At 37.6% G+C, this 24,549-nt stretch overlaps 1 protein-coding gene across 4 annotated transcripts in view; it reads right to left on the reverse strand.

Annotated features, from left to right (window-relative positions):
• Window positions 1-9,652: 9,652 nt before the first annotated feature.
• The window catches only part of TRAPPC8 (trafficking protein particle complex subunit 8), an 86,155-nt gene continuing 71,258 nt past the window's right edge, over window positions 9,653-24,549 (reverse strand). For all 4 annotated transcript variants that reach the window (XM_058556946.1, XM_058556947.1, XM_058556945.1 and 1 more), the window contains exons 26-29: window positions 23,010-23,111; window positions 19,198-19,343; window positions 11,676-11,765; window positions 9,653-10,700 (exon numbers count right to left, since the gene is read on the reverse strand). In XM_058556946.1, the coding sequence (XP_058412929.1) occupies window positions 10,466-10,700; window positions 11,676-11,765; window positions 19,198-19,343; window positions 23,010-23,111 (573 nt within the window). In that variant the 3' untranslated portion in view covers window positions 9,653-10,465. The remainder of the gene's footprint in view (window positions 10,701-11,675; window positions 11,766-19,197; window positions 19,344-23,009; window positions 23,112-24,549) is intronic.

The raw sequence follows: 24,549 nt of genomic DNA on the forward strand, positions 1-24,549 counted from the left end.
CTGATACATGCAGTAATGTGTATGAATCTCAAATACAGTATGCTGAGTGAAAGAAGCCAGTGGCTGCCAGGGGCTGAGGGTTGGGGGAATGGGTGACTACTGTTACGGGTTGAATTGTATCCCTCCAAAATTCGTATGTTGAAGTCCTAACCCCTCAGTACCTCAGAATGTGACTTTATTTGGAAATAGGGTCATTGCAGCTGTAATTAGTTAAGATGAGGTCATACTGGAGTAGGGCGGGCCCCTAATCCAAAGTGACTAGTGTCCTTATAGAAGGGGGAAATTGGGACACAGACATGCACACAGAGAGAACACCACGTGAAGATGAAGGCAGAGATAGGATGATGCTTCCACATGTCAAAGAACATCAAAGATTGCCAGCAAACCATCAGAAGCTGGGGCAGAGGCATAGAACAGATTCTCTCTCACAGCCCTCGGAAGGAATTAACCCTGCCAACACTTTGATCTTGGCCTCCAAAACTGTGACAATAAATTTCTGCTATGAAATCCAGCCAGTCCGTGCTACTTTGTTATGGCAGCCCTAGCAAACTAATTTTGGGGGGAACTTTAGGGTGTGATGGAATTATTCTGTATCTGGATCATGATAGTAGTCACATGACTATATGTGTTTGTCAAAACTCAAAAGTGTATACCAAAAGGAATAAATTTTACAATATGTAAATAAAGTGAACAAAACATTTTAAAAGTAATAACTAGAAAAATGTAAACAAAAGATTTCATTGCTTGGTCTAGTAAGTTCACACAGCAAAACATTTTCCGGTATCTTACAAATATGAAATTCCTATTCTTCACAAACACAGTGATCATATAGTTTTCTGAAGGTTGCTACACCTGTTAAGCTAAAAATTAATATCTTTAACTTAACATTAGATATCAATGCAGCGAAGGCTCAGGATAGTATTTCTAGCACCTAGAACAGTGCCAGAGCAAGACCCTATTAATATTTGTTGAATGAATGACTCATTAGACTTCTATACTTGAAATCACTTTTAATGAAAATGGCAAAAAAGCACAATACCGAAGCAAATCCAGTGTTTTCACCTACCTAAAACTCCTAAAATTTTTCTCATGGATAAAGGGTCAGTTGTTCTTACTGTTTTTCCCATTCTTTTAACAGGAAAATGAATTCCTATGCATGCAAGTATGTGAATTTACTTTTAAAACCTCATTTTTACTAAACTTAATGCCAGGATTATGAATATTTGTCATTTATAAAGCATTACACATGTTATATTAAAGCCATTGAAGAGCTGTTGTACATTAGCACTGCTAATCACAAAATTCATTTAGCTTGTAATAGACAAAGGTAATTTACTCAATTCAGTTCTTCTATTCAACCCAACAGGAATTTCTAGTGTGTGTCCTGCACTGCTCTAAGTATTAAGGGATGATATGAAGGAAGCAAATCTAATGGTTGATGTGCCTGAGGCCCAAGCCTGCAATCAAAATAAAGCCTATAATCTTGAACAAAATTGGAAACTTAAAATAATGCAATGGTTGCTACAGATAGATAGAGTTGATTATAGGTTTATGGTTCATACAGCTATTTGAAACTGCATTTTTAGAGGGCCTTACAAAGGGCATTCTCAAATGGAATTTATGTAAATCATGTTTAAAAATAATAGATTTTTTTTTTTTTGTGAGGAAGATCAGCCCTGAGCTAACATCCATGCTAATCCTCCTCTTTTTGCTGAGGAAGACCAGCTCTGAGCTAACAGCTGTTGCCAATCCTCCTCTTTTTTCCCCCCCAAAGCCCCAGTAGATAGATGTATGTCATAGTTGCACATCCTTCTAGTTGCTGTACGTGGGACGCGGCCTCAGCACGGCCGGACAAGCGGTGCGTCGGTGTGCACCCGGGATCCGAACCCACGCCGCCAGTAGCAGAGCGCGCGCACTTAACCGCTAAGCCATGGGGCCGGCCCAAAAATAATAGATTTATTGACTATTTACTACCTGTCAGTCACTGAACTAAGACATTTATGGAATTAAGTCACTTGATCCTCACAAGAACCCCCTGAGATGGGAACTACTGTGACCACACTATATAGATGAGAAAACTGAGGTGGGTAGTTTTCTTACTTTTACTTTCTCAAGGTCTCATATTTGGTAGGGGGTAAAGCCGTGGATTTAAACCCAGGTAGTCTGATTTAGGAGCCACTCATAATAGATCTTCCAGGGTAGTCTTGTTCCCAGAGATGATGGTCTATTATCCACAAGTAGACTCATACACCCCAAATTATAGACCCTTACTTTATTGCTTAGAAAATGTTACAATCTCCTTTTCAATACCTAAGGTATTTAAGTATTACACTTGATATCTAAGTCCTGGGATTGATTTTGAAATCAATGTTTTAGTTTATAATACTATAACTTCTGTTTTAAAGTTTGAAAGATTATTTATGCCAACTTTTTCTAAACAGTCCCAGATTTTGACTTTGGGTAACTGTGAGATACTTTAGAAGCTGCCCAAATGACTGCATCAAATTGGTAAGTTTTCCTGTTCTCCACAAGAGCCTGCAGTCCTTCTGGTTTCAGTTGTCTTGCCCTATAATGTCATATCCCACTAGGAGGGATCTTGGGTACAATGAAACCCCAACAAGTAGCTCACCAACACATGATTTAGCTAGTATGTATTGGATACCAACTATGTTCCAAGCACTTGAAAACCCATTATCTCACTTAGATAGACCATAAAAGGATTTTGTGTCATAAGGAAACAAAGAGGTTAAGAGGTTTGCCCACAGCCGACAAGTGGAGGTGGAGGCATTCTTACCCACATCTTTTCTTTTTCTTTTTTTTTGGTAAGGAAGGTTAGCCCTGAGCTAACAACCATTGCCAATCCTCCTCTTTTTTCTGAGGAAGATTGGCCCTGAACTAACATCTGTGCCCATCTTCCTCTATTTTATATGTGGGACACCTCCCACAGCATGGCTTGATAAGCAGTGTGTAGGTCCGTGCCCAGGGTACTGAACCTGTGAACCCCAGGCCACTGAAGTGGAGCACATGAACTTAACCACTCTGCCACCAGGCCAGCCCCATTACCCACATTTTTTATCAGGAGTTTTATTGATTTAACAATTTTCCATTTTAACCTCCATTTTATTTATTTATTTATTTATTTATTAAATTTTTTTGTTTATTGCAGTAACATTGGTTTATAACATTGCAAAAATTAGATTGCACTATGACAAATTAAATGACTTCTGGATCAATAAAACTTTACAGTATCTTAAAATATTAAAAGTTTCAAGAAGACCCATCCATCTTGATTCTCTGGATGTGGTAAAGACTCCTAAAAAGTCAGCAAGTTTTAATTATGAAGTATTTCCTGGATTAATACTGTAAATACTTTAGGTTGGTAAATTATCATTAACTTGCCCAATTCTAATTCTCTGTAGCAGAAGAAAAAAATGTTTAATGCAAACCCCAACTCCACTAAGTGCTATCTCCCAAAAGGCTAATTTCAACATTTTAAAAGCAAATGGTAAGAACGGCACTGATGCAAAATTGCACTCCTGGTGCCCTCTAGTGGATATAGTTGGTTTCAGACTCACTTGCTAGGTTTTAGTGAAACCTGCCTTAGAAAGGAAAGAGGCATCCCTTCACCCTATGCTGTCCCCTCTCTTTTCTCCTCCTTTATTCTCTAGTCTTGTCCAGGTTCCCAAGATATACCGACAATGTCACTCAGTGTTAAAGCTAATAAAATTTTATTTACAGAAACAGGTGTTATGTACAAATATAGCCACACCACTGTTGATTTACATAGCGTGTTAGGCAGCTTTTGTGCTAGAGCGGAAGAACTGAATAGTTGCAACAGAGCCTGTATGACCCGTAAGGCCTAAAACACTTACTATCTGCTCCTTTACAGAAAAAGTCTGTCCATCTCTAGTCTCTGAGCATATCACTAGCTCTGAAAAATGCTTTGGCTAGGACGGGCCGGTCCCTGTCAAATATAACTGGGAAACTGCCCATTAATGCACATGAGCAATAGAGAAACCTCTTAAATTTTGTTTAATTCCACAGGGAACTCTTTTTTCACCTAATACATATTAACATCCTATTCAGTGGAACACATTTTGGGAAATACTATTTTATAATATTGTACTTAAAGACTTAAGTCTTTAAGTTCTCATCAATCTAAGAGGAAATATTCTCTTTTGGAACATCTATACTCATCTACTTACTTTGTGATCAAATGTTATATTGAGTATAATTTACTTTAAAATATTTCACCAAATATATATATAATGGAATACTACTCAGCCAAAAAAAAAGACAAAATCGTCCCATTTGCAACAACATGGATGGACCTGGAAGGTCTTATGTTAAGTGAAATAAGCCAGAAAGAGAAAGACAAACACTGTATGATCTCATTCATATGTGGAATATAAACCAACACACGGACAGAGAAAACTGTGTTGTGATTACCAGGGGCAATGGGGGTGGTGGGTAGGCACAGGGGTGAAGGGAGACATGTATATGGTGATCGACAAACAAAAAAGTACAACCCAAAATTTCACAATGTTATAAACTATTAAGACATCAATTAAAAAAAATATTTCACCAAAGACAGTGTGATATATACGTAAGTTAGTTTTAACCACGTAAGAGTAGTTAAACATTTGAAGTACCTAACCCAGGGGTGGTTATTTAGCCTTTGAAAAACTCTGGTCAGTCCATAACCCAGAAGTGGCTACCAAAAGTCTTTCAAATATCAGCCGTCTCAATTAGCACTAGTTTAACTAGTTTGTTACTCAACATAAAGGAGATATAAGTGGTGTTCAAGATATGTGTGTTGGCTAGAAATATTGTACAAGCTCCTCCATGCTTGCACGAAGAGGGTTTAAGAATCTTGTTAGGCCAGTCAGCCTATACCCTTTGCAGCGGCATTCTTAGCCCAAGGCTCAGATCCAGTCCTGGTTCCGGCCACTAAATTAAAATCCTAAGATTTAAAAACAACAAACAAAAACAAGATTCTATACCCAAACCACACCAACTGGAGGCAGACCAAATTGCTGGGGAGGCAGCCTCTGGAATTACATTTGTAGTAGCTGCTCCAAAGACCATGCCCTTACATTTTGAGAACCACTGTCCTACAGAGTCTAAAGGCCTGAAGATTCCATAAAACACCTTAGCTCTTGCCTAACTGCGATGTGGATGTCAGAACACTAACTTTTTCATGGTCTATGCCCACACCCAGAGGTGTGCTGATAAGTGTTTTATCAAATTACTCCCCAGGAAAAAAAGTTTTATATAAAAAGTTTATATAAAGTCTATGTAGCACACAATTTATGAATAATAATAAACTACACAATACTTTTTACTGTAAATTCTATATAGCCCACTGATTCTCACAGAGGGCTTTTGTTGAGTTTTGCCAAGTTCTTACATAACCAACCTATGCTGCAATTAACAAACGAGAATAATCCCAGCATGAATGTTGGCTGATACTTTTGTTTACATTAAGGAGGAAGAGGAGAGTGAGAAGACACATGGCAGAGCCTCACTGTTCATCAATGACATGAGCAACTTCTTTGCTGAGCTGGATAACAGTTTCCGGATACTGGAGGAATATTTCCTCAACTATTTGTGCTATTCATAATGTAATAGCTACAGGCATGCTACACTTTTAAGTTTAATCTGAATTATTAACATTTTTCTCCATGACTTTCTTAGGTCTAGAGTAAACAGCAAAAATCAATAACTCTAGCCCTGATGTGTAGCATTTGCTGATTTCCCTGGGGCAAATATTTCCACTATGGCCAATTTCAAGCTACCAAAGCAAGACGTCATTGAACGCGGAGCTGGGAAGAGATGAGCAGTAGCGCACCATTATGGTCAACCTTCAGTATCCACAGGGGATTGGTTCCAGGAACCGCTGTGGACACCAAAACTCCATGGATGCTCAAGTCCTTTATCTAAAATGGCGTAGTACAATCAACACAGTCAGCCCTCCCTATCTGCAGTTCCGAATTCATAGATTGAACCAACTCCAGATGGAAAGGCCTACAATGGTTGTGTCTGTACTAAACATGTACAGACTTTTTTTGTCATTATTCCCTAAACAATACAGTAAAACAACTATTTACATGGCATTCATATTGTATTAGGTATTGTAAGTAATCTAGAGACGACAAAGTATACGAGAGGATGTGCATAGGTTATACCCAAAGACTACAGCCATTTTATACAAGGGGCTTGAACATCCTCGGATTTTGGTATCCACGGGGGTCCTGGAACCAATGCCCAGTGGATGTCAAGGGATGACTGTATAGTCCACCATACACATACAATAGACATAAATGATCTGGGAAATATAGGCAATAGTAAAATATTTAGGAAGTGATGAATTTTGAGTATTACCTTTATTTTTAATATGATGTATTCATTCAGTTGTAGGTTTATATAAGTTTTCATTAATGGCTGTGTTTACAACTGGTTCACAGAAATACTGAAAATTCAATAGTTGGCTCTGGTGAGTGGTGTGAACATGCTCCAGGACACCATTAGGACTACGCCTCCCTCTTACCCTCATATTTTCTCTTCTCAGACTTTTTTCCAAACCCATAGCCCTAAATTCCAAGAAAGAAATGTGTCCCTAGATGTGACCTTCCTTTCCACCTTGCCCCACACACACTAAAACGCAGTGCAGGAGGAAGAAGACCAGAGACTGACATAAGATCCAGAAGCACAGAGTGCATTCCAGCAGCCCAGCTCTCACCAAACGTTGCTCTGCGTCCAGGTTTTCTGCAGAATCTTTTTGAACCTGGAGAACAGGGTCTTCTGATCTCTCCTCACTTTTGTGCAGATCCACGCTGGAGGGACGCTGGTACTCAGACTGGAAGAAACAGTGGCAGCTGCCAAAGGCACAGGGGTTGGGGCTCCGCCTAGCCCAGACTTGGCTGAGCCTGGCTCCCAAAGAGCCTCCTGCCCACATGACAGCCCGTCCTCTTCCTTCAATTACAGAGGCCTCCTTCCAAATACCCTCCTCCCCTTCCCTCACCTGCATCAGGGCTTTGCGTTGACATTCCAGAGAGTTCCAATGCCCCTTCTCTGGTTAAAAAGTTATTTTGAAACCAGACTTTCTAACCAACAGATACTAACATTCTTCAAAAGATTTCTGATTTTTTTTTGTGTGTGTGAGGAAGACCAGCCCTGAGCTAACATCAGATGCCAATCTTCCTCTATTTTTTTTTTTTGCTGAGGAAGACTGGCCCTGGGCTAACATCCGTGCCCATCTTCCTCTACTTTATATGGGACGCCGCCACAGCATGGCTTAACAAGCGGTGCGTCGGTGCACACCCAGGATCCGAACCGGCAAACCCCGGGCCGCCACAGTGGAGCGTGTGCACTTAACTGCTTGTGCCACTGGGCCAGCCCCGCCAATTTTTTAATATACTACATCCTGATGGAATGTTTACTGAACTAAGATATACCATTCAAATACAAAAAAGAAACACTCATTTTTGCCTTTCACAAAAACATCCAATTCTCCAATGCGTCCCTTCCTGCCACCAAGTACAGCATAATTAATTCAAGTAGATAAGGAACTGAGAAATGTTGAAGTTAGTAAAGCTGACTACCATCACACCTTAAATGGGGAAGAGGGGCACCATGACATGCAAACTTCTCCTGAGATGAAAAACTATAGCCCAATGATTCTGGGAACAAGCAAGGGAATATCATCAAACAGGGGTGACCCGAAGCAAAACTATGAAATGGGCCAAGATTTTCTTTAGCATTCCTATCACTTCAGACCCCTGTTCCCTCTCCTGCTCCTCCCACCAGCACTTTCCACCTCCCTTCTGGGCACTACTCTGGTGTCCCGTTCCATGTAAAGCCTTGCCCTTACAAGCTACCCGACAAATCCTACCTTTTAAAGATCAATTAGGGTACGCTGTTAGGGTACCTACAAGCATTTGCATTTTAACAGAGTTTTCTGGAAATCAATCCTAAGGGTATGAATCTTGAGTGGAAGAATTTCAGTTGACATTGAAAACAATTTGGGCTGCACAAGACTCAAAATACTCAATACCCTTCTAAGCAGCCAATTCATAAGGTAATTCCTGTTAGAAGGTATTTCCTTAGCGGCATGATGAATGGACCCTGTTCCTTGCAGCTCCTACAAGGCCCCACTACAAAGCCTCAAGTACCTTGCCTATCATCAGACCTATGACCTACCAGATCTCTCATTGAGGACTTTTATAGTTAGGGTAGACTTTCTCTTTTAGAGTGACTTCAGCTCACCCTTAGCCCTCTGCTCTTTTACCACCTTTCCACACTGTCTTTCTGGATTCCTGTCTTCTTCATCTCCACTCTTACAAAGGCTTGCAGTAGATGCTTGAGATAGCTTGTTGGAATTTAGTGCTAAATTTACCATTTACAGATAATTTGAATTTGGCAGTATTCTCTGTCTGGTTATGCTAAAAGGATGAATTAGGTGTGGTTTCATTTGCTCTTCTTGTTGATTTGTATACTTATTTGGAGAATGAATGGAAAGATTTAGATTTAGGAAGACACCAACTGTCCTAAGGGCCATCAGGAAGTGAACTCTGGTTTTATTTGTCTGAAAATACCTTTGTTTCATTTCCATTCTTGAAAAGTATTCTTGCTGAGTTTAGAATTCTGGCTTAGGAGTTAGTTTCTTCCAGCCCTTTGAAGATACTCCACTATCTTCTGGCTTCCATTCTTTTTGTTGAGAAGTCTGCTATCAGTTGAATTATTGCTACTGTTCCAGTAAGTTTTGTCTTCTGCATTCAAGATCGCTTCCTCCTTCATCTTTAATTTCTAGCAGTCTCACTATGATGCATCTGGATATAGGTTTCTTTTTATTTATGTTGTTTGGGATTTACTGAACTACTTGAATCTGTAACTTGATTTCCATCTTAGAAAATTCTCAGCGATTCTCTTCAAATACTGCTTCTGCCCTATCCTCTCTCTCGGACTCCAAATAATCATATTTTCTCACTGAATCCAGGAGGTCTCAACTTTTTTGCCTCTTTTCCACTCTTTTTCTCCCCTTGTGTTAAGTTTGGATTATTTCTCCTGACCTATACTTCTTGTCTCAAAGCCTGTCAAATGTAAGGCTCTGCCTCTCAGCTGCTTCTTCCTAAGTGGACAAGCCTCCCAAGGCAAAGTAGTCCCAAACGATGGTCTCATCTCCCTGGACTCTCTTCTCCTGGATTTTGGCCCACTAATAACTAATAATATTGGTAAGAGTTTGGTTTTACTAAGATGTTTTCTTCTATTTTGTTCAGACTTTTTACCTTTCTTCAGCAGGAAGGCTCAATTACCTAGTCTGCTACAACCAGCATCAGAGTCTGTAATGTGCTTATTTACAATAGGTTCAATAAGCATTTATCTTCCTTTCTTCCAGGATATAAAAGGATTATCCAAATTTGTAACTGGGCATCAGACATGGCACATTTAAAGGTAAAATTCACTTGCTCATGTATAACAAGGCCACCAACGGCTGCAGGACAAAGACTGTACTTCACTTTGCGAAACAAAGATGATGAAGCTTTCTCAGGAAATTAATCTAGTACCTGCTATAATAATATGATTAGCATTCATTTTAAATAAAGACTATATTAAGTCCTCAAAATTTAAAGAAAGGCATCCAATAAAGCTGTACAGTGAATAGCATGTCTTTATTCTATTTACAGTACATTTGTTATAAATATAATACATTTTTGAAAAGCTTATTTTTAATTAACTTGAGTAGATTTATATTTTAAATGGATCAACTCAATTGTTAAAGTTACATTATAAAGAATATGATAATTTAAATGACAAAAATCTCATATTGTGAAATAGTGCATTCTATGTTGAGATGAATGAAGGGGAAAAAAGGTCAAACTCCTTTCAAAACTATATTCAAAGCATCAGAAAAAAATTTTTTTCTTTTTACAAAGTTATGTATGACTCATGGGACATCAGATACTGAAGTACGAAGACTCTATAACCAAAGTTCAAAACTGATTTCAGAGAACTGTGTGAAGCAAGACAGAAAAATTTGTATTTAACACTCCAGAGAACTTCACAGTAAAGCTGGAATTTATAGACTAATGGCTTAACAGGAGTATTGCCTATAAGGCCTTTCCTTCCTCAAATTATCTCCTAACTTTCATATACCATCAATAAGTTGTAACAGCAGACTTAGACATTGGTTTTTAAGATGGGGCTTAATAAGGTGCATGGATATGCTGAAATTCTGTATTATGACATGTAAATTATTACCAGGGTTTAAAGAAATACAAAAAAAGAATATAAGTATTCTCAGTCCAACATGCTTTGCGTCATCAACAAATTGACAAGTCAAAAATATTTTGCAGTGATCCGACACCAACCTCCATAACAAGTTAGGTATTTCAAATACTGCTGTAAAACTCATTCAGTAAAATAAAACTGATTCTTGTGGATTTCAGTACAAATGTGCAAGTTGTCACACATTATTGATGATGATCAGGGCAGGCATGGAGTTCTGCTGACTTGCTTCAAATACTGTAACTTGGTCCGATAACTTGGCAAATACCCTAGGAGTTCCAAGGTTATAAACACCTGCATGGACAAAGCATGCTTTCAGCTGCAAACTGTGAATCTCCTGGCTTTTAAGCTGAAGTTTATATTGTGTTTGTCCAAGCCACGTAAATGATCCATGGACTTCCAATGCTTCCGGACTAAGGGAGAAGGAAAATGGTAAGTTGGAGGGTTTTTTCTTCATAATTTTTTTCCCAAGGTCCCTTAATAACACATCCCTTTAACCTATCAATTCTATTTCTAGAAATTATTTTATCAAACCCACTGTTTATTAATAATAACAATAATGGCAATAGCTTTTATTACTATTGCTATAACAGCTAACATTTATTAACAGTTACTATGTTCTAGGCACAATGCTGTGAGTAAATTATCTCCTTTAATGCTCACAACAGCAGCTAGTAAATGATGGAACCTGATTTCAAATCTGAGCTTTTAACCACTTGGTTACCCATACATAAATATAGTTGGGGATACAAGAATGCTTATAACATTGAAACTGTTTATAATATTGAGAAATGGAAAGCAACCCAGTACCTACCAGTAAGGCATTAGTTAGTTAACTTATGATACATATATCAAACAGACTGTGCATGGATTTCAGAGAGCTGCCCCAGATTCTGTTCGAGGTGTTATACAATAATAATCAGTATACGCTTCACATTACTTTTCTAAAAATCCCCCAAATTTCTGAATTCCAAAAAGCATCTGGCTTTTGCAGTATCAGATATAGGAGTAGGGACCTGCAATATTTTTGTAAAGTATTATTTTATAATCAGGAAAAAAAACTAAAAAAAAATACTTCTATCACAAACTTGCTGATTTTCAATTTTAGAGTTCTTTATCACCCAACAAACTTGCATAAAACTTTTTGTCTCCTAACAAAATAATTTGCTGCTTTTGGAAACTGCTTTCCATTTTGTCACTATTGTAATGCTAAGACAATCCTTCGTAACTCTTCTATAATACTTCTATAATACCAAACAAAAAATCAGGCATGCCTAAGTAAACTTCCTCTATCCATGTTTGGTAATTATTTGCATAATTTCAAAATATTAATTGCTCTCAAATCAATCGTAAACTATGACATAATCTTGCACTAAATAAATCTTTACCTTGTTGTTTTATGCCGAAGATCAACTATTACATCGACATCAGCCTTAGAACAATTGGAAAGTAAAAGAGTGACTGGTACTAGACAAAGGCTATGGAAGAAAAATAAAAAAGATTAGCTGTGTATTAAAAAAAAAATTCTTGAAAATAACACTTAAGAATACCTAACAGTGCATAAGCTCTTTAAAAACAATTAAATTCTAGGGGCCGGCCCAGTGGCACAAGTAGCTAAGTGTGCGCGCTCCACTGTGGCGGCCCGGGGTTTGCCGGTTCAGATCCTCAGTGCACACCGACACACCGCTTGTTAAGCCATGCTGTGGCGGCATCCCATATAAAGTAGAGGAAGATGGGCACGGATGTTAGCCCAGGGCCAGTCTTCCTCAGCAAAAAAGAGGAGGATTGGCATTGGATGTTAGCTCAGGGCTGGTCCTCCTCACACAAAAAAATATAAAATAAAATTAAATTAAAATAAAATTAAAATTAAATAAAATTAAAATAAAATTAAATAAAAACAATTAGATTTGAGTAAGGAAAAAGCTGAGTTCCAAAATCACTCAAGACAAAATTATTTGTGTAAATAAGAAGTAAAACATATTAATACAATGCCTGAATACTAGAACATATACATCCACAAAGCCATTTTATTTCCATTTATTATAGCTAATCTTAAAAAATAACTGAAGTGTTTCCAGGTGGTTACTTCAAAAAATGAAACAAAAGTAAATAATCTCAACTAAGAAAGATCAATAGAGAAAAAAATCGTGACATTTTTAACAACTAATCCTGTTCTCTGTTATGTCTCTTGAAAACTGTTTAATTTTGAGAACTTGGCCTAGATTGACATTTGCTTTTCTATCAAATTTGCATAAAAGCCATCATGTTTTGGAGAATGTGAGAATTATTTCCATACAACAAGTTATGAGGAAAGCCCTTTCGAGTGGACACATTTGCTCAGGTAACCTAGTTTCTGATATCACTTTATAATTAATAAATTACTAAAGCATAGGAGAAAGGACAGGCAATGACAGAAGAGGACATAGGAACAGACTGGTGCATATTTCAAATCAAGAACATAATAAATGAACATAACCTATGCACAAATGAAGCCTCGTTACACACTATTATTTATATTTTGCTCTATAAACCACAAAGAACAAAGAGAGAGTAAAAAAAAGAAAAATAATAACCTAATAAGCTCACACAAAATAACTTTAAAATTCTGCTCAGATAATATATTTCATGCTTTCAGAAATTTTATATACTCTTACTGAGAAATACTTTCTAAACAGTACTGCAAATAACAGATTTCCCTACACAAAAACTAAGATAATTTCAAAAACAAAACCTTAGCTTGTGCCGGTGTAAAGCCGTTACCTCCCCACTTAGTTCTCACAAGGAAAGGAGGGCAACAAAGACTACTGAGCAGGTTTCCAGTCTGAAGCACCTCATTAAGTTAAATTCCAACTGCGTAGTTTGTAACCCAAAGCAAAACCTCAGGAACTTCTGCTATTCTGTTCCCATTTGATCCTCAAATGTCCAATTCTCCATACCTTATCTAAATGCTTCTAGTAAAAGAAGAAATGTGAACATCTGAATGTTGCCTAGCCCCAAACCAAACTCATGATCTTCATTCCTTCTCTTCTTCCACTCATTGTTTCAGTGAATGGCACCCCCATCTACCCTAGCAAACCTTAGGCATCATACTAAGTGTTTTTTAATTGGGAATGGGGACTACTGCCTCACTAGCCCCCATTCCCAATTCTGTTATTCTTCACCAACTCCTGTCAATTCTTGCTCCCATACATCGCTGGAACCTGGTTACTTCACTCAATCTTCATTTTCCTTATAAGTTCAAGTCATCATGTCTCTTGGTTTTACTAAAATAGCCTCTGAATTTGCGCCCTGATGCAATCCATTCCTTATACTGGGTGTTTCTCAGATCTGATCTGTGTTTCTCACACTTGAGCGTGCACCAGAATCACCCGGAGGGCTTGTTTAAAAGGACTGCTGGGCCCCACTCCCAGAGGTTCTGTTTTGGTACATCTGGGGTGTGGCCCAAGAATGAGTATTTCTAAGAAGTTCCCAGATGATGCTGATGCTTCTGGTCTGGGACCACATTTTGAAAACCATTGCTTTGTACAATAGTTTCCAAAATGCTAATCTGATGAGCCACGAACAATGCCTAGAGACCAAACTGCTGACAACTCTTCCCTCACGACCAAAATTTGGCATTATTAAAGGCATAGGTTCTACAGTCAGATTGCTAGAGTTCAAATATCAGCTTAACAACTCTGTACCAAGTCTTCTCAACGGTAAACAAGGAACAATAACTGTACCCACCTCTCAGGTTTGTTGTAGTGATTAGGTAAAGTCAAATATGCTAAGAGCTGAGAGTAACACCCAGCACATCTTCAAAAGCCCCATAAACATTATCCAATTTGACTTCTTACTTTGAAAAGCTATGGCAGGGGGCCGGCCACGTGGCTTAGCGGTTAAGTGCGTGCGCTCCACTACTGGCAGCCCGGGTTCGGATCCCGGGTGTGCACCGACGCACTGCTTGTCCGGCCATGCTGAGGCTGCGTCCCACATACAGCAACTAGAAGGATATGCAGCTATGACATATAACTATCTACTGGGGCTTTGGGGAGAAGAAGGGAAAAAAAGGAGGAAGATTGGCAATAGATGTTAGCTCAGAGACGGTCTTCCTCAGCAAAAGAGGAGGATTGGCATAGATGTTAGCTCAGGGCTGATCTTCCTCACAAAAAAAAAAAAAACAAAGAAAAGCTATGGCAGCCAAACCCCATCTGTTTCACGTTTGTCATCTCTGGTCACATATTCTTTCTCATATTCTCATTCTTCTACTGCTCTGTGTTCCACTGCCATGACCAAACCTCCTACTGTCCCATTCATTTCCACATTACATTAAGAACACTCCTCTAGATCCTCAATCTCTTTTTATGTTTCTACATCTTACTTTTTTTTTTTTTTTTGTGAGGAAGATCAGCCCTGAGCTAACATCGGTGCTAATGCTCCTCTTTTTGCTGAGGAGGACTGGCCCTGAGCTAACATCTATTGCCAATCCTCCTCCTTTTGTTTTTTCCCCAAAGCCCCAGTAGATGGTTGTATGTCATAGTTGCACATCCTTCTAGTTGCTGCATGTGGGATGCGGCCTCAGCATGGCTGGAGAAGCGGTGCGTCGGTGCGCGGCCAGGATCTAAACCTGGGCCACCAGTAGCGGAGCGCGCGCACTTAACCGCTAAGCCACGGGGCCGGCCCTCTACATCTTACTTTAACTGAAATTTGGCTGAGTACACAGCCTCCTCTAGAGCCCTCTCAACAACAGATGCTGTTTTTCTTCCCACATCTTCCACATCTCGGGGCAGAATGTACCATTAATGTAGTTCTCAGTGCCACTTCTTGATGATTTGTTCGTCTTATTTCTTCTGTAAAAACACTCATTTTTGTCATAAACTACTTCAAAGTTTTTAATCTTTTTTTCTGTCCCCACACTGACAAACTAAAAACCAGTGACAATAACTCAGTACAGCAGAGATTCTTTGAGGGAGAGGGAAGGGATGGGCATTTTGAAATATCTGAAGTAAAGATTAAGGGAAACATCTGCTTCACCTCTCACCCCCCATTCATCTAACACATCTGTCAAGCAGAGGCATACCAGCTAGATGAGAAACACTAGGCTTCTCTTCCACATCATCTATCGGCTTCATTTATTAAAAGCTTCAGCATGAGTTTGCTTTCTTCCTTTCTTCCCGAGTCTTCTCATCATTTTGAACAACTTCACTGTCTAGGCAGACGATTCATGAAACACCTCCCTCAAATCCTTGACCTGTCACCTCCATAACCACCAGTACTATTCAAAACTCAGCCATCTAACTTCTGGGATCATACTGTCAATTGTTTTTAGTTACCTAAAATAACTGCCTCTGTAATAATACTCAAGTCACTCCATTCTCTGACCACTATCTCCCATGTCTCCAGCTCTTTCATTCAATTACGCTTCTGTTCTTTAGTTTCACAAGGATGCCCAATCACTCGACCCTCTATTTCAGTGATTCTCAATCTTGGTTACTGTGGTCATTGTAATTATTGTTTAGCAGTTATTCACTCCCTTCACCTTCCTATTGCGGGATTATGGATCATCCTTGCTGACTGTGAAGGTGAAGCTATTTGGCCAAGGGAATATTAATATCTTCAATGCAAACAAACCTTTAAATGTACTATTGCAATAAGGCTCACTTTTCGTACTCCAGAGACAGGCCTTGAGAGAACATATCCCAAGTAGCTGTTGCCCATTTGGACTGAGCCCAAACTGTATGTGGTACAGACGTGAACCCAACCAACCCACGGCCTGAAGCAGAGCTTTAGCCAAATCGTAGGTGACCTACAGATCCATGAGCGTGGGATTAAATGCCTTGTAAGCTACTGAATTCTGGAGTGGTTTGTCATGAAGCATTATTGTGGCAACAAGGACTGATACAGATGCACTCTAGTCCTCACATGCACATCTGAGGACATTTAAAAAATAGAGATGCTTGGGTCCTACTCCCAGAGATTCTGATTTAATTGGCCTGAGCATCAGCCTGAGCAATTTTCAAAAATTTCCCAGATGATCGCAACGTGCAGCCACAGTTGGAAAAAACTGCCACATTTTATCCTTATCTAACCTGCTTGTTTTCACATACTTCCACGCACAGTTTTGATTCTGTGATGCTTTATTTTAACCCACTGCTCGACTTTAGTTTGATCAAACCTGTCCTGCTTCACATACGTCCCTGAACTGCCTAGGTTCTGTGATGCTTTTTAACCCCAAGAGAATCATGTGGAGAACTCCTAAATATCCTAGCCTCTAAAGTAGAGCCAACATTTTAACCCCTAAGGTTAAAAAGAAGCACCATGGAATCTAAGATATTCAAGAAGTACACGAAGCAGGACAGGTCTGATAAACAGAGACAAAGTAGAACTGTGAGTTAAAATGAAGCACCATGGAATCAAAACTGTCCGTAAAGTATGTGAAGTCAAGACAGGTTCTACATTTTTTTCCTCTCAACTTTGGCTGCACATTAGAATCACCTGGAGAACTTGAGGAACTCTGGATGTCCATGGCACCACCTCTCCTGCCATCCTCCCCCCCCCAACCCTGGCCAATCAAATCAAAATCTCTGGGAGTAGGACTAAAGTATTTGCATTTCTTCAATTTCCCCAAGTGATGCCCCTGTGCATCCTGATATCAGTCAAAGGCACACAGAATGAGTACTAAGCAACATTAAGACCTAGGCAAAGAATTAAGAACAAAAGCATTTTAAAATTAACTTAAATGGCTAAAAAAAATCTGAAAACATGAAGTGTTGGTGAAGGTATAGAGCACAGGGAACTCCCATATACTGCTAGTGGGATGCACAAATTGGCAAAACTACTTCGGAAAAATTCCTAGATAAATATGCCAAAAAAAAAAAAAAAAAAGGCAAACACACGCACCAGGAGATATATACAAGAATATTCACAGTAGAATTCAGAATAGTTCAAATATGAAAGTAATCAAAAAGTCCAACCACAGTAGAGTAGATAAAATAATTCTGGTGTGTTCAAACATATTCCTATGACAATGGAAATTAATTCTACAGCTTCATGAAATGGTTGATGATTACTAACATAATATTAAATGAAAGAAGCTGGACATAAGAATATACTCCTTATAATTTCACCTATATAAAAAAGTTCAAAAAAACACATGAAAATCAAAATACAGAGATGTATACTTAGTTGGAAAAATTATAAAGAGAGGCACAGAGGTGACCACCAATATTGGGGTTAGACAGGATAGTGACTGGGGGGGAGTAAATAGGGGGCTTCTGAGATGCTAGCAATATTCTATTTCTTGAATAGAGGTGATTATTTGGGTATTAGCTTTGTGAAAAAAATCACTGTGGCCATACATTTTTGTTTTTGGGCATTTTGTGTTATATTTCACAATGGAAGAGTTTAAAAATGGTTAGCTCCATTTTAAGTTATTTTTTAAATATTTCTGATGCTAAGTCTCTGTGAAGGTCTTAATTTTGCCCAGCACTCTTTCTGTGTGTTCTTAGCCAGCTTCTTCTCACTCCTCTCAGTAGTTACCCTCAAGTTTCACTTTTAAAAAATTCTCTACCCTTTATTCTCTTACCTCCTAGATTACTTGGATGAGCCATAGGTTAGCTCCTATAAAACTCCCTAAAATGGAGGCACTCCACTTTAACATGTAAACTTGTTAAAATTTCTCCCTACTTTCTTCTCTCCCTGTTTCAACAGTAAGGAGGTCCCTTCTTCAGTTCAAAGCTAATCCTGTCATTCTTTGGTGTATGTATCTTTCCATCCATTAAGGATTCTGTTCCTCTCCCTTTATCTCATCATTTCCTTCAAGATCATAAACATATCCATATCTTACCTACTAAGAAAATAATATCAAAAGGATATTCCCTGATCCTCATTCACAGCCCAGCTTGCTGAAACGGTGATCTACCCTAGTATCCTTACTTACTTGCTTCCCTTTCTTCGACCTACTATGTTATGCTTCCACCTCCACTATGTAGTAACATTCTTCTCAAAATCACAGACAGCCTCTTTATTGTCAGATCCAATGAATGACTTTTTGGTCCATTTACTATTTGACCTTTCTGCAGCATTTTAAACTGCTAACCATCTCCCTCTCCTTAAACCGTTCTCACTCAACCTTTGAGATACCATTTTCTCCTCACTGGTCTCTTCTTCCTAATTCTTTGATTGCTACTTCTCAACCAGTCTTCTTTATGGACTCCTTCTTCCATAGCTCATCTCTCAGACACCACTGTACTGCAGGTCATCATTCTCTTTTTGTTCTATCCCACCCTGCCCCCACCTCTATTCAGGATGCCTTAACCAAAATTTATACCTTCAATTATCACTTACAGACTAGCTCTAATAGACTTCTCTCCATCTTTTCTTATATTTGCAACCAGCAACTGTTTGAAGTGTCATTTGATTTAAGACATTTTACTTTCAGAACCATACGTTTATATAATCAAGCTATTTACCAAAATTATAAATACATCATTTCCCAGGAAGTTTAGCACTTAGTAAATCTTAAGTAAATGACGCTGTCTAAATTTGAACTGTTTGATGAGTCTATGTTGCAGTCATGGCTTAGGTTTAATTTCTACATCTAAAACAAAAACAAAATGATACAATCTTTTTTCCTTGTTTGTGACAATGATAAACCCGCTCATCATAAGGAAATTTTTAGCAACTGAGGTGGCTGAGGCAATATCCCTCTCTTGGACCACAGCAGCAACACATAGTAATCGTAGTAAAGGGTAAATTACTTAAGAGCAATTTCTATAGACTCAGTATTATTCTAAATTTCTTCTTCAATATATGGGTTAATGCCATTGTCAAAATAAATAAATACATAAGTCTGTATGTGTATGTGTGTGCCTGTACGCACACATGTGTGTCTGTTCTGTAGAAAAATTTTAACAAAAATAAACCTCAAACCTTTTTTGATGAAATGGATGATTAAATGATTCTGGATAGTGAAGACTTGTTTTAATGAGATTAGAAAGCTGCTCTACTGATGGTCTTGAGGAAACTGAGGTGTTTTCCGGCCTGGAAAATTTTAATAGTTCCATTTCTGGTGGCTCCTAAGAAAAGAAAAGAAAAAATATATGACAATAAAAACATTGCCTTGCTAAAATAAAGTATAGCATATACAAACAAAAGAAGTTAAAACCAATAGAGATAAAGTAAAGCATGAACAATACGTTTTCTGCTCTTATTTTAAACTAACAGTTGGAATCATATGCAATACAATCTAGGATAAAGAAACTAGGATCCGGAATCATTTATGCATTCCCTATTTATTATGTGCTGAGGTTAGACTTGAATTCCAGCAACTTTACATATTAGCTCCGTGATCTTGCATAAGTTGTTTAACACTTAATTGAAGACTTACTTTCTTCTTTTGTAAAAGGGGTTCTTAACAATAATTCCAAAAGTTGTTGTGGTTCTCACCTGGTAAAACTGCTTAGTACTTAGGCTACAGACATTCAATTGTAGAGCATCTGTTTTAATAGGTGAAGAACTAAAATTGCCTTAAAACTTCATTTTGAAATTAGATTGCTGAGTTTTATAGATTACAGTGCTTCAACTATATTAACTGAGGTTAACATGCCCGTAAAAGTCTTAATATAGCTTAGTGTCAGGCACACTGTAAACAGTTCAGTAAGTATCATTATCATCTAAATAAAAATAAAGAATAATGTCCCATTTCTACTATTATTATTTTCTTTCATGGTTATTTTTTCTCCATTTTCCTTCACCTTCCAGGAAAATTTTGGTTTTTAATTTCCTGCTAGCCTCATTGGATTCTGATCTATACCAAGAACTGGCAAACTACAGCCCATGGGCCAAATCCAGCCTGCTTCCTGTTTTTGCAAAGAAAGTTTTACTGAAACACAGCCACATCCACTTGTTTACATACTGTCTATGGGTGCTTTTGGACTCCAACAACAGAGATGAGTAATTATGACATAGACCTTCTGGCCAGCAAAGCCTAAAACATTTACTACCTGGCTTTTCTCAGAAAAAGTTTGTTGACTCTTGATTTATATAGCTGCAAAAGCAAAAACCAAATTTTTAGCTTTTGACTCATAAATCAGAGAAAAGTGACTAGAGGTTTACCCTGGAGGAAGGAAGACTTGTGACTGGAAGAGAACTTCTGGGGTGCTTATTATGTTCTATTTCTTGATCTGGGTCCTGGTTATATTGGAGTGTTTTTCAATTTGTAAAACTCAATGAACTATTCACTATTCTGTATTTATGTTACACTTAATAAAAAGTTCAAAAAATGTGTAATGTTTAATATAGTCATGCGCCACATAACGATGTTTCGGCCAATGACAGACCTCATATACGATGGTGGTCCCATAAGATTAGTACCACGTAGCCGAGGTATGTAGTAGGCTATACCATCTAGGTTTGTGTAAGTATACTCCTGATGTTTGCACAATGACAAAGTCACCTAAAGACGCATTTCTCAGAACGTATCCCTGTCATTAAGCGATGCAAGACTGTATATTCTAATTATAGAATATAGAAAACAAGCTATTGTTTGAGACTTTTAAATTATACTGAACAAATTTCTATATACCATCTATCAGGAGGAAAAAATGTGGACAATGGCCGTAAAAGGATATCAAAAATCTGAAGCTAATTTACTGAGAGAATATTTAGAAGAGATTCCCTCTCTCTCAGCTTAAGAGTAGCAACAAGTATTTTCACCATCAGTGCTGGACAACTTGTACAGTAGCTTCACAATAAGGATTTGATTTATCTTATGCCAGTTCTACCACAAGAGAGGTGGAAAAACTGTGAAGTACTATTATCTTGTGAAGTACTATTATCCTTGTTTTATAAGTGAATAGTAAGGTAAATTCATCCAATTATGCAAGTAATTTGCACTAGGTCATCAATTTGAAAGTCTTTGGGCTCCAAATATATTATTTACAGTATGATTAAACTGCCCTATCTCCCAAGCTCAGTTAATCATATAAAGAGAACATAAAATATTTCAAAGGTGAAGACAGAGAAATAAAAATGATATGCCATACACACTATGTAGAATGGGAATGTAACAAGAGTAAATTTTACAGAAATTACTTTGTTTCATTTCCTAAATGCTAATCTTGCCATTGTTTGATATGTTTCAAATGATTAAAAGTTTATGACATTTACAACTAAAACTTGGAATTTTTGTATTAAAGGGAGAAAAATGATTTTCTTAAAATAAGAAACAGATTTGGGGTTAAGTTTGATATTTTCATTAAACCTAACAAAAAATTACCATTAGTAACCATCAAAGAAAAAATTTATTCAAGTTATAGAATCACCAATGGATGCTAAAACTTTGGACCTAATATTGATGAGAAATCAGACATTTACATAGTTTCCAATTATCTCTCCACAAATTACTTATTATTATAAAAAGAAAAATAGTAACTCTACTATGGAGAAACATGGCAGACACCACCTTAACCAAATAACCCATCACTGATGATGGGACAAAGTAACATCATGTGCCTTCTGATGTAATACATTGGCAAGGACATAACATCACTTACGTAGTATTTCTGCCAAAAATGTATAATCTTAATTTAATCATGAGGAAACACGAGAAAACTCCAAAGAGGCATTATTTTACATTAAAATAACTGGTCCATTATCTTCAAAATGTCAGTGTCATAATCAACAACTAAAGACTCAGAAACTATTCAAGATTAAAGGAAACTAAAGAAACATGACAAGTAAATGCAATGCATGATCCTGGACTGGATCTTGGATAGGAAAAAACACAGTTGTGAGGATATAATACAGACCTTTGATGATACTTGAATATGGACTGCATGTAAGAGTATTGTATCAACGTTAAACTTCCTGAATTTAATAATGGTTTTTGTGATTATTTAAGAGATTGTCTTTATTCTTAGGAATACTAAATGAAGTATTCAGGGGTAGAGGGCAGGAATGTTTGCAATTTACTTGGGAGTAATTACTTGAGAATGATTAAGAAAAAAATCACTACTGACGTAAATAGAGAAAGAATGATACGGCAAATAAGGTAAAATGTTAATCACTGGTGAACCTGAGTGAGAGGTATAAGAGAGTCCTTTATACTATTCTTGCAGCTTTTCTGTAAGGTTGAAAATTATTTCAAAATAAAAGTTGTCAAAAATAATGGAGAGAAAAGCTTGAAAATCAGGATCCATTATTTTAAACACAATACAAGATTACTAAATTACTGGACTAAATATGCTTAAATTTTGCTCATATACACTGTGAGAACTTTTTGGTAAGATTAAATAGTATTTTAGGAAAAATAAGAAAACATATTAAAACAGTATTACCAGGTGCTGCACAACTCCAGAGGCCATCCTTTACATTTTATGATATGCCCCCTGGAGTTCTGCAATGGTGTGGGTCTATTACAATAAGAAAATATAGAGCGTACGGTTCCCTTCCTCTCAAGCAAATCAATTCTCTTTGTAACTATGAATTTTAGATTCAATATAGAATGTATTCTTGGAAACCCCAAGATCACAAATGTATCTTAATACTCTTTTAAGGTGCTAATGAATTTTAAAATCAATTTATGTTCATTTCTAATTTTAATCAGTCTTCTGCCACCAACCCCCGACTCAAATCCCAATATAAAAGCCTGCACAAACCAGACCCCTTCAAAAACACGAAAACCAACCAAACAAAAAACCCCACAGCTCACAGGGAAGCCCCAAAGCAAACTCTGTCATTACCTGTTTCTGAGGATACGAAAAGGCTTCTTTTCCTATAGTGCGAAGAATAACATGATGCTGACCTTCCAAAATAAGCTGCTTACTGTCTTCCACCACGTATGCCTAAGAAATACAAAGCACAAAAATGTTACCCTGCTTGGCAGTAACCTCAAAAGTAACCAATGCAATATCTGATGGAAAGTATAAATATTATGGCTAATATCTATAAATCATTAGCACTCATGGGTGTGTCAGCACTTCTACTTTTTATTTGTTCATTCAATCAATAAAATATCTGCCAAAATCTGTTTTGCCTCAATATAACACAGTTGGCCTGAATATTTCAGAGACACATCTTGAAATCTTTTCCAGTTTTCTCTAGAGCTCTTAAGAAACTAGTCCAAAAGAACAGTACCATAATACAAGCTTGTTCCTTTATTGGACTGCCAATATACAGGAAAAGGTTTTTTTCTTATATTCTTGCTTCTGAAATGCCCCAGGATTTATCATATAGTAGAGCAAAATCAGTGAGTACAATCATAAATCCTATAAGTGGAAATGTCATGTCCTTGAAGATCTTAAATATAAGTACATATGCTTTTTTTTTCCCTTGCTGAGGAAGATTTGCCAATCCGTTGCCAATCCTCCTTTTTTTGTTTTAGCTTCAGGAAGATTAGCACTGAGCTAACATCTGTGCCAATCCTCCTCTATTTTTTTGTATGTGGGACAGAATCACAGCATGGCGGGTGAGTGGAGTAGGTCCATGCCCAGAATCCGAACCCGTGAACCCCAGGCTGCCGAAGTGGAGCTCGCAGAACTTGAACCACTCAGCCATGGGGCCGGGCCCATATGCTTTTAAAAAAAAAACTTTTTTCTTCCTATATAGTGAATTGATTTCATCTGTATCAAAACACTTATTCCAGCATATAACTGTTCTCCCTCTTGAACTGCTTCCATCCTGAAGAAAATATAACCTGTAAATGGATCTCATATACTATTATTGTCACATCATGCAAATACAAAGGCTTAAACTTTTTTTTGACAAGCCAAATTATTTTACTATTAGATTCAACAAACACAAAATTACTCAGTCAAAATGTTATCAAAGTTTCTAAATGTTTATTTTCAATTTCTATATGTATCATGACTAGTGACAGTTTGTCATTCACAGATCACACTTGGAGTAGTGCTGCACTAAGACATAGGACAGCCCAGGACCCACTCACCACCCAGAAACGCTGGAGTTAAACACCTGATGGGGTGACCTTTTAATCAAGAGAGGATGATAGTCAACAGATAAGGTCGTGAGACATGTCATAGGTCTTTTCCAATGGTCTCAAGGGATTGAGCAAAAGCCATAGCCATACATAATTTTATAATCATTCTCCTCCCTGCATATATGCTTAACTTTTTACAACAAACCTTTATTTTTGGTTAAGATTGGTTAGGAGTTGTACTATGCTCCTTTTTCAACTATTTTTTCACCAAAATGTTAGTTTTTGTGAATGTTAGCTTAGTTTTCTCTGGAATCATATTTTATTAGATTCCTATGCTTCCTGTG

Source organism: Diceros bicornis, chromosome 16 (genome assembly GCF_020826845.1).
Source record: "Diceros bicornis minor isolate mBicDic1 chromosome 16, mDicBic1.mat.cur, whole genome shotgun sequence".
Lineage (NCBI taxonomy): Eukaryota > Metazoa > Chordata > Mammalia > Perissodactyla > Rhinocerotidae > Diceros > Diceros bicornis.